The following is an 11264-nucleotide window of genomic DNA, read 5'->3' as shown; positions in this document are numbered from 1 at the left end:
ACTGAAACTAAACCCAATCGTGAACCTAAGAGAAACAAATAAAAATCGAAATCAAAATGAAAAACAAATAAATAAAACCACCTATAATAATAATCACCTTGGTCTATAGACTGCCGATATGGCACTAGGTGGTTGTTTCCAACATGATCGCCGACGAGGCTGCGGGCTCTGGTTTCCTTCCCCTTCATGGGTGATGACGACGGGCTTAGGATTTCATCTCACCAAAAACTTCCAGTCCGTTCAAGTTCCAAGACAAACTCTATCCTGCAATCAATCACTTTCTTGCCCTCTTGCTTTGTGCATGGGAAATGCGTGCAGACCACCAGGCAGGAATCGAGCACCTGCTGTGTGCTGTCTCTCTGTCTGAATAAGGCCGAGGAGTTGTCTATAAAATAATGTTATTTTGCAATCTGGCAACGGCGTGATGATATAAGTCATGTGCATTTGCTACCGGTTTTGGACGCTTGTCAAACAATATCTAGGCAGTGCCTATCAAATCTCTGCAGGAATTGGCAGTGGTGGAAAGTACTCACATTTTTTACTTGCGTAAAAGTATCAATACTGCAATGTAGAAATACTCTAGTAAAAGTACAGAATTCAAAATGTACTTGATTAAAAGTATGAAAGTGTTGGCATCAAAATGTTGAAGTAGGCTACCAAAAGTAATAAAATGTTTGAAAATTGCTATTTTCAAATAGCCAAGGTATAAAATAGGGCTAAAGTGGTTTATGTATGTTTTATAATTTATTATCTGCAAAGTAACTAGTAACTAAAGTTTTCAAAAACATTTAGTGAAGTAAAAGTACAATATTTGGATCCGAGATGTAGTGGAGTAGAAGTAAAAGTATTGGAAATTGGAAATGCTCAAGTAAAGTACAAATACCTCAAAACTGTACTTAAGTAAATGTACTTAGTTACTTTACACCAGTGGGAATTGGGAGCAACTAGCACAGTGACATGCAGCCTTCATTATGGTTGTTGCTTTTATAAGCCTCAGTCCTTGCCAAATCAAAATAATGCTGAATGGAATCCTTCTTTCTTCTTTTACTGCATTCTGAAGTAATCATGCATGGAAATTCACTGGAGGGAAGATCCAGAAATGCCAAGGACAATAACAAGTCAACTCAATGCAACTCTATTACATCAAGTGTTCCCAAACATTTCAGACCGAGACTGTGACCCTCCAAAATAATCATATTTGTGACACCCCATCCCATCCGGACAAGCACAAGAATTGTAGGAGTTGGGAAACTAGATTGATTGACTCGGTTCCACAGAAAATATTGTGAAAATAGCCGATCTTGTGTCTATTTTCACGTTTTCCTCTTTCTTACATAATAGGTTTTACCCAATTTAGTATTAAAATGGTCTTGAAAGTTAAATTTTCACTTTAGAAATGTGTAGATATCTTCTTGTTGTATAGTGTATACTGTACATACATACACTTATACTGTATGCTGTTTAGTTTACAGTCAGAGGCCTCAATTGGGTATGGCAAGGTACCTTGGCTTAAAAAAAAAAGAAAGAAAAAAAAAAGTTCCAAGTTGGAATCCCTGTAGTTTATTGGATACCATCACAGATGTTTTGATACACCAAATCAAGCCGGTTAGAAAAGGCAGAACATCACTAGAATCATCACATCAGAATAAAGAATAGTTCTTACAGACTGTTGTCTATATACACACCGCCAAGACTCATGCTGCAAAGACATGGCTAAAAACAAAATAACAGTCTGATATTCCATTTCCAAGTGAAGACGACAAACAGCAACACATCCATAATAAAAGAAAAACAGAAAACAAACTTGAATTCTGGAAATTGTTTTTGCCATATTTTCTACGGCACAAATCTCAATTAAATGCATGGATGGATCACACAATTAAAGCTTAATCAAAGGAAACATTGATTGGTTCTGCTCCGTGTATAAAATGTCTCTACTGTACATTAACACAAACACAGATGCTTGGGTATCACGGGTGGGAGAAAAAAAGAAAGAAAAAAAGAAAAGGGTGCTGATAACAGTTACATATGGCAGGGTTTGACCAATTTGCATGTGTCTTAACAGGCTGAAATGTCACCTTGAACAAACGCGCTGCACAAGGACCTCTGCATATCGTTTCTGTTGGTCAAATCGGCCCAGGGGTCCTTGAGGGGGTCCCCAGATGATTGATGGGAACCAAATGGACCCTTATGTGGCTGTAACTCAGAGAGTACAAATGGAAACCAATAAGTTATGGTGGTCCGTGGTCAAATGCAGGGGTTATCAAAGTAGAGTCCGGGGCGGGGACCCCCAGGGCCCTGTATTCAGATCCATCTAAAAATAAACTGAATATTGTGTAAAAGCACAGTTTCTTCTGGAATATAATGCAAAAATTGAAACTTTGATACAGTCTAGATACATGCAGTGAAATATTAAAAACATGTTTTGTTTTAATTTTGAGTTTTTATGGCATACAGCTCATGAAAATCAAAAATACATCTCTCAAAATATTACAATTTTACATGAGGCCACTCAAAACAAGGATTTATAATACATAAATGTCAACGAGTTGCTTGAAGTGCAGTGTGAAGTTTCCACAGACAGTGATGATTTGGGATGCTATGGCATTTGCTGTCTATTAATTTCTTAACACAATATTCAATATTTTTAGATGGATCAGGATAAAAAACAGCTATTTTGGCAAAATCTTTTCAGATTTTTCCTCTTCCTTTTAGCCAAATACACATTAATTTAGGGTTCCTTGACATGAAGGTATACTGTATGCCAATCTCTGTTCCCCTGTCATAGCAGTGGTGCTGGTGCTCTCAGTCTAAAACCTAAATTATTCTTTGCAGTACAACGAAGTTGCCGGTGGGGAAACGGGTCAGTTCTGGGGGCATACTGTAACAAACTCTCATCAGAAGGTGTTCTTTATCTTGCTGGCCACTTGCGTCAGGATCTCGCCGATCTTCTTCTGCCAGTAGAGGACGTGCTTGGACTCGGCGCACCACAGCTCTCCGTGGCGCGGCTCTGCGTTCTCACAGCGCTTACGCACCTCCTCCTGCTGCTCCTGAAGGCAAACACAAAGGATGGACGTTAAATTAATTCTACCCAAGGCGCTTTACAACGTGCATTTCATTCAGTCATTCACATGCCGACGGCGGAGGAAACCATGCAAGGCACCAACAAAATTGTGCTTGCAATGAGCACAATTGCTCATCGGGAGCAATTAACACAACGGCTGCCCCTGAGCCAAACTCGTTCACAGACGAGTTTCCATGGTAGGTTTCCATGGTAACCCGTATCTTAGATGCTTGCTACGGGTGCTGGAGAAAGAAAAAACTGCATACACCATGATGCAACGCAGCCAGAAGCAACGGAGAGCGGCCATTATCCACTGACTCCTATTCTATGCTGAAACATAAAAATGGCTTTATCTCTGAATAAGGTGCAAATAACGCAGCGGAGGCAGAGATCCGCTTGTTTTCACGGCGACACTATGCCGTGATGGTCGGCCCCGGTTAGCATTTTAGTTTCGCGACCGTTTGTAAACAAACAGATCTCGCTTCCTGGATCGTCAGTGTACACACGCACGAAGCTTCCAGGGGCTCTTCAAAATAAAGCGTAAGTAAATGGTGGCAGCCGTTGTGTTAAGGTTTCAGTGTCGAGGATAGAACTGGGAACCTTTCGGTTCCCAAGCGGCCGCTCTACCTTCTGAGCCACTGCCGCCTGCACTATATCCGAGAACTGCTGGTGTACTATTCAGTATGGTGAGTCATTGGTGACACACATGCACAAGGCAAGATACATTTGACACCCGTGTGGGGTGTCAAATGTATCTTGCCGAAGACGAAGAATGCCAAAAACGACCAGTTCCTTCCATACCTCTGTGCCATGCTGCAGTTCAAACTTGTAGAAGAGGGCCCAGGCGTCTCCCAGGTCTGGCTCGATCTTCACCGTCCTCAGGAACCACTCCCTGGCCTTGGTGATCTTACGTTCGCTCCAGAACAACCTGACACACGTGGTTGGCACAGAACAGAAAGCAAAGAGAGGCACAATGTAAATGCTGCAAGCTACACCACCCCACCGGAGGACGTTTAACACTGCAGAGAGAGACTGATCACAAATAATGAGTCGACAGTTAGGGATGCGAGGAATGTAATCGAATACACAATCCGGGTACTTGTTTAGTAGGAGTGCCCTGGGTTTTTTTTTTCTGACAGGGGTGGGACTCAGTATTGAACTGTCATTTTACGTAGCGCTTAAACTAATTATACTCTAATAAATAATAACAGCCTATAATATATACACAGGAGGACGTAAATCGTCTAGACTTCAACCAAGTCAATTTTTCATGGAGGAAACAATGGATGACTGAGTAAGAGGCTACCCATCACACCAGACTTTGTTGGGAGGCTGAACAACGAAGGTTGTGCACAGCTTAACACAGCTGCCAACAAAAGAGAGAGGAGTGAAAAATTCAGGAAGGAAGGGAGGATGCGAGTATGAGGAGGGTTGAGAAGTAGATAGAAGGGTCAGTGGGGACATGGGGGTCATGGATCAGTACGTACTTGGCCACGGCCAGCAGCACGTGGGGGTCGTGTTCACACTTCTTCAGAGCGTCCACGCTCTTGGTCTTCCTCTGAGGCCTGGCCTCCAGAAACACCGCCTCCGCCCACAGGATGCCTTCATGGAGGGAAAGACAAACACAAACACATTCCACACACCCACTTTATATCTGTTTGTTCCATTGTCGTTCCCTGAGTCATCATGTCTAAAGCCTTGGTTATACTTTAGTGGCGCGCCGGTGTCGTACTCAGTAAATGGCAGATCTACAAGATCACGGCGCGTCACGAATGTGACGTGTTGCGAGCTTGTAGATCTGCTATTTACGGTAAGCAACACTAGCACGCAACTAAGTCTGGCTTAACTCTTGAGTGTACAAATGTGACCAAATGAACCCATAAGGGTCCATCTGGTTACATTTGAGCTAAAAAAAAAAATTTAGTTTTTGGTTCAAATGTTGAAGCTCTATATTCAGTAACTAAAAGTACTCATTGCTATAGAGTGTTCCCCGTCTCTCCAGCTCTTAATTAAACAGAACATATATTTTCTGGTGGGTTGTCAATTTCATCCAATCAGGAGAGAGCACCTGCTTGGCTGCTTCAAGTTTATCCACCTCTTTCCGCGGGAATTTACTGGAGAATTTTTTGCACCACACTTCCGGTTAACAGCAGACATACAAGCTCACGTCGCGTCGCAGATGCAGCCGTTGTGAGCTTGTAGATCACACTCGGCTGCGGCGCCGGAAGCTCCGTGCAACTTCTGCGCAATGCACGATGGGATGTTGGAAAGTTGTGGATAGTGTTCCAAAGCCCCAATTCTGTCTGTTAATTTCTTTGTCCTCACTTCCAATTTCATTTATTTAATTTTGATTGGATACAATTGGTATCCCAACCAGAGAGACGGGGAGATTGCTGCTACTGAACAAACACGCCTAGAGCATTGTTTAGACATGATTAGGTCTTTTAACAGAAATATCCCTTTAAATTAACAGTTGTTCCTCATTTTCCCACAGTCGAGTCCAACTCTGCGCGTGCAAAACTTTCAGTTGAATTAACAGGTTCCTGTGACTCATGTAAACAAGGATTTTCCCTGAGTCACAGAAACACAGATTCAGCCCACAGGTTACCTTTTAGAAGAAAAGAGAGAGAGAGAGAGAGAGAGAGAGAGAGAGAGAGAGAGAGAGAGAGAGAGGTCGCGATCGAGATCGAGATCCGACTTCACATGCAAGTTTCTACTCGTGTTTACAGTGTCACATCTGTGAGCCCTCAACAGGTCGGAAGAGTGGTTACGGAGAATGTTGTTTATGGCGCTGCCGTCTATAAACAACACCACAAATTTTCTTTGGCACCGTTCTGGTGAAAAATACTTCTCTGGGGAGGAGGGTCCCTCCGGCTCCTGAAGGCTTGAATAATAAGGAACACAAAGTGAAGTGCTTTCTCTGTGCCATGTTCACGGTACCTTTGCTGTCGAGCGGAAACCTTGCATCTCAATTACATGATCTCCCCTATCTATCATCGCACTACACTATAAGAGATGGTGACTCAAATAAGACCCACTATTGCCAAGTTTCTCTTCAACCATGCACATGAAACTGTGATTTAATACCTGCTGCTATTTGATGTGTTTTTATACCGTACCTGATGATGTTTTTCTTTAATCCTATCCCCACAACCGTGCTCATGATAATTTGATCATGTAACATTACAATGTTCTAGTAACATTGTTCCTGCTGCTCTACATATTACTGGCGACCAGGTGAAGTAATCACAGATCGAGGCTTTAAGCTTTGCTTTTACACAAAAGCATGAAATGTCCGAGACTATTACGATTTTATGGAAGATACTTCTGAACATACTGCTACAGATGTTTAAACCTCAAATACCCTAAGATTTTAACCACTTTAACCATTATTTTGTGCTTTAACTATTGAAAAATAGCAGATATACAAGCTCACAGCGCGGCACCGAGTGCCGCACTGCAAGCTTGTAGATCTGCTATTTTTGAAAAATGTTGAAAATGTGTGCAAGTCTTGACCCGATCTTTGACCCGACTTCTAAATCCTTCCTCTAAATCAGTGGTTCTCAAACTTTTTCATGTCAAGCACCCCCAAAATTACATTTTATTTGGCCGCAAACCCCCTTCTCAAAATATGTTGTTCCAGGGACCCCCCAGAAGCAGAGATTTGAGTTACAAAAGTTTGCTTTGAAAAATATATATAGAAAAAAAACACATTTTCACTATTTTTCAAAAATAGCAGATCTACAAGCTTGCTGTGAGCTTGTATATCTGCTATTTTTCAACTGTTAAAGCATTCAATAATTCCAGGCCTAAATGGGTTAAAAGAATAACCGAAACAGCCTATATCTCGCTACGCAACATGCTTCCACAGAAGACTATAGCTGACTTCTAGGGAATCCAAATGGCTGAAAGGAGTTGTTGTGGTGACTGACTGAGAACTTTCAATCCATGACGCCCGTGATTCTGACCTGAGTTGGGACACTCCTGGAGGGCCTTGGCCATCAACGTGCTGGCGATATTCTTCAACCCCGCACGGAACTCCAGCCTGACCGACTCCAACCTGGAAAACACCACACACACACACACACACACACACACACACACACACACACACACACACACACACACACACACACACACACACACACACACACACACACACACACACACACACACACACACACACATCCAAACTGCACGTCAGCGACAGTGTTGCCTCTAATCTGATGTGTCACAGCTGAGAGAGGAGAGAGAGGAGGAATGTAGGAATGATGAAGGGAGGATGCAAGTAGCACATGGGGGTCATGGCCAGAACTTGTTTCAAAAGTCGCTGTTTTTTCTTTTAAATTAGTTTTCAAAACAGCAATAAAAGGCAAAGAAGTTTAGGGATAACAGACAAAAACAGGGCCCATAGAGCCCAGGGGGACTCGCGTTAATATAAACAGATTATACGGTTTAAGTTGCTAATCCCTCTGCTTGCTTGACTTTTACGGAGAGATCTGGAAATTGTCATGTTAGAACAAAAATTTCAACAAAATGATTCCCCCCCCCCCCCCCCCCCCCCCCGACCCCTGTACTTGTCTCTATGCTGCTGAACTCAAATGGGAGAAACGTTCCATTGTGTTTGTTAGTGTGCCCTCTCTCTCTCACCACAGCTCTGGGGGTTCTGGAGTTTGTGTGTTTCTCCCACCACAGCTCTGGGCTCAGGGGGCTCTGGGGGTTCTTGTGTGTGTGTGTTCGTGTGTCCTCTCTCACCACAGCTCTGGGCTCAGGGGGCTCTGAGGGTTCTTGTGTGTGTGTGTTCGTGTGTCCTCTCTCACCACAGCTCTCGGCTCAGGGGGCTCTGAGGGTTCTTGTGTGTGTGTGTTCGTGTGTCCTCTCTCACCACAGCTCTGGGCTCAGGGGGCTCTGAGGGTTCTTGTGTGTGTGTGTGTTCGTGTGTCCTCTCTCACCACAGCTCTGGGCTCTTGGGGTTTAGGGTTAGGGTACGTTTGTGTGCCTTCTCTCACCACAGCTCTGGGCTCTGGGGGTTCTTGAGGCGGGCCTTCTCCAGGATGGCCCTGGCTCTGGTCAGCTGGCCGATCCTCTCCTCCAGACGAGACAGCAGCAGCCACAGTGGCATGGAGTGGGGACACTTCTTCAGCTGGAACACCACAACACAAGATGTCAGTGGTTGGAAAAAGTACTCACATATTTGACATAATGTAAAAGCATCAACACTGCAATATAGAAATACTCTGTTACAGAGTTAAAGTCCAGTATTCAAAATGTACTTGAGGAAAAGTGTGAAAGTGTTTTTGTGCATCAAAATGTACTTAAAAGTACCAAAAGAAAATGTAGAAAATGTTTGAAAATAGCCGATCTACAAGCGCACAAGGTGTTGCATCACGCTGTGCCCACTTGGAATATCCTCACGTTTGAGAATCACTGTTTTAGATCAGTGGTTCTCAACCCGTGGGTCCCCACAGGATTCCTTTTTTTCTTTCTTTTTGGCCCATATTACCTACATATAAATTCATATATATTATGTCAGTGACAAGGCCCATTCCCACTGGGCCAGATAACAGATAAAAAATCAAACCTCGGTTCGAAGTGGAGCGGTGAATTTGAGCAGTTCCAGGTAAATATATAAAATATATAAATATATTCACCTATTTATATATTGACATGTGTCAATTCTTGATTGCCCGTGGCTTGCTACGGTGGCTGCATGCTGAATAGATGGAACAGAGATATTTTGGATAGACTGTTCAAAGTCCCTGACTTTTTTCACCTATTTTATATATTGACATGTGTCAATTCTTGATTGCCCGTGGCTCGCTACGGTGGCTGCATGCTTCGTGAGCCTCCACTCTAGCGGCTATCACGGGCAGACGCAGACAGCAGAGGGGGTCGACTCGAGATACGCCAACATACCATGCTTGTTAGTTGTTATTAACGGACTACACACACACACACAACAGCTGATCTTCACGCAGACAACACCTCGATGTGCGTCTTGTGCGAGGCGTTGTGAGCTTGCAGCTCTCTCTCTCTCTCTCTGAAATACGATTCTCTCTCTCTCTCTCTCTCTCTCTCTCTCTCTCTCTCTCTCTCTCCCTCCTCTCCCCCCGTCTCCCTCTCGCTGCCGTTAACCTTTGTTTTTATCGCGACGTGGTGTGTGTGTGTGTGTGTGTGTGTGTGCGCGCGTGCGTGCGTGCGTGCGCGCATGCGTAGATCCTGTTCGAACTGAACGAAACAATCTTTTCCCACTAGACGGGACAAAAGCTGAAAGCTGTGCACTGGGAGCTCGTGCTCTGCACACCGCTCCAAAAAATCTCTTTCTCCAAATATTTTTCCATTCAAAGTGGATGGTAGATACAGATGAACAAAAAAGAATCTGCCACAGATAAAAGAAATATCACAGATATTTCTTTTATCTGTGGCAGATTTTTTTTTTGTATCAGTATCTACCATCCACTTTGAATGGAAAAATATCTGGAGAAAGAGATTTCTTTATCTGTTATCTGGCCCAGTGGGACCCTGCGGGCCCTTTTGATCTGAAAACCCATGCGGAAAAAGGTCTGTCTAGTCAACTCTAGTCTATGTCACTGGTTGAGAACCACAGTTTCTTATTATCTGTGTGACTTATCATAGTCCATGGGCCATACGAGAGGTCGCTCTCCGAAAGGTGGCAAATTAAGGTTACTATGCATTTTTGAAAAGCTCTTTATCTGTAGATATTATTTTGGTATGATAATTGGTGTTATCAGCTGCTAAAGTTGGTGTTCCATTAACTTTATTATACAGGAAAAGAAATTTAATCTGCTTTAAGTAGCATATGAGGGGTCAAACTAGAGGTTTTTCATGATTCTGAATCCATTGGAAGCATGTGTTTTGCACGAAAAACATTCCTTGGGCTAAAAACGTCCCCCACAAATCTGTGAAAAGTGACGATTCATCACTTTTTATCACTAAACCATAGTTTTGTGGGGCAGTTATCATACAAAAATATAACCTACAGATATAGAGCTTTTCAAAAATGCGTAACCTTTGCCACCTTTTGGAGAGCGACATCTCGTATGGCCCATGGACTATCATCGACAACCTCCCTCTCTCTCTCTCTCCGTGCGGTGCTCAACTCACCCCCTGGTTGTAGGCCTCCCGGGCCTTGTCCATGTGCTCGCCCTGCTCCTCTATCTGCCCCCTCATCATCCACAGCTTGGGGAAGTCCTCGTAGTGCTCCAAGGCCTCCGTGCACAGGCCCTGGGCCGCCTCGATGTTCCCCAGCACCCACTCCAGCTTCACCGACTTCATGAACACCTGCACCACACAGCACATGATGGAAGAGACCTCATGAACACCTGCACCACACAGCACACGATGCTAGAGACCTCATGAACACCTGCACCACACAGCACACGATGTTAGAGACCTCATGAACACCTGCACCACACAGCACACGATGGAAGAGACCTCATGAACACCTGCACCACACAGCACACGATGTTAGAGACCTCATGAACACCTGCACCACACAGCACACGATGGAAGAGACCTCATGAACACCTGCACCACACAGCCCACGATGTAAGACGGGAGAGTGTTTTCTGCAGGTGATTCAGTCCGAGTGTATCAAAGGGTGCGTTCGGAAATGCGCACCGGGTGTGGTTAGGGTTAGGGGTTAGGGTTAGGTTTAGGCATAGTTTTACTGAGGTTAAGGTTAGGGTTAGGTTTAGGCATAGTTTTACTGAGGTTAAGGTTAGGTATAGGTTTAGGCATAGTTTTACTGAGGTTAGGGTTAGGATTAGGGTTAGGTTTAGGCACTACACTGAGCACACACCCGGTGCGCATTTCCGAACGCACCCTTTGATACACTCGGACTGAAACAAAGAAAACACTATCCCGATGTAGGACAGTGGTTCCCCAGGTGGGTCCCCAAATTATTTTGGGGGTCCCCAAATGAATAACTTAACACATTCCCTGCCATTTAACAATACCTTCGTGCTCTCATATGCCTCCAGTCTCCATAGACTTCCATGTAATTCATAGTGCACGGATCATGCACAACCATGCCTAGATAATGCACCACGTGTGTCCACATTGCTCACAGCTTTCAAACAAAAAAATCCGAATGGAAATCCGTTCAGGCATTCATGAGATGCAGCCATTATGTTTTCCTAAAATGTAAACAAAGATGGCTGCCATGTTTGAAAGATGG

General features: G+C 43.9%; 1 protein-coding gene across 1 annotated transcript in view; it reads right to left on the bottom strand.

The window, feature by feature from the left end:
* Positions 1–1608: 1608 nt before the first annotated feature.
* The window catches only part of prpf6 (PRP6 pre-mRNA processing factor 6 homolog), a 47706-nt gene continuing 38050 nt past the window's right edge, over positions 1609–11264 (bottom strand). Inside the window, exons 16-21 of the mRNA XM_080734243.1 lie at positions 10190–10366; positions 8074–8207; positions 7033–7124; positions 4552–4666; positions 3866–3992; positions 1609–3050 (exon numbers count right to left, since the gene is read on the bottom strand). Of these exons, the coding sequence (XP_080590369.1) occupies positions 2898–3050; positions 3866–3992; positions 4552–4666; positions 7033–7124; positions 8074–8207; positions 10190–10366 (798 nt within the window). The 3' untranslated portion in view covers positions 1609–2897. The remainder of the gene's footprint in view (positions 3051–3865; positions 3993–4551; positions 4667–7032; positions 7125–8073; positions 8208–10189; positions 10367–11264) is intronic.

Source organism: Nannobrachium achirus (genome assembly GCF_963921795.1).
Source record: "Nannobrachium achirus genome assembly, chromosome: 9".
In the NCBI taxonomy this organism is placed as follows: Eukaryota; Metazoa; Chordata; class Actinopteri; order Myctophiformes; family Myctophidae; genus Nannobrachium; species Nannobrachium achirus.
The sequence above is the reverse complement of the archived record's forward strand: the minus strand, read 5'-3'. Positions and strand labels throughout refer to the sequence as shown.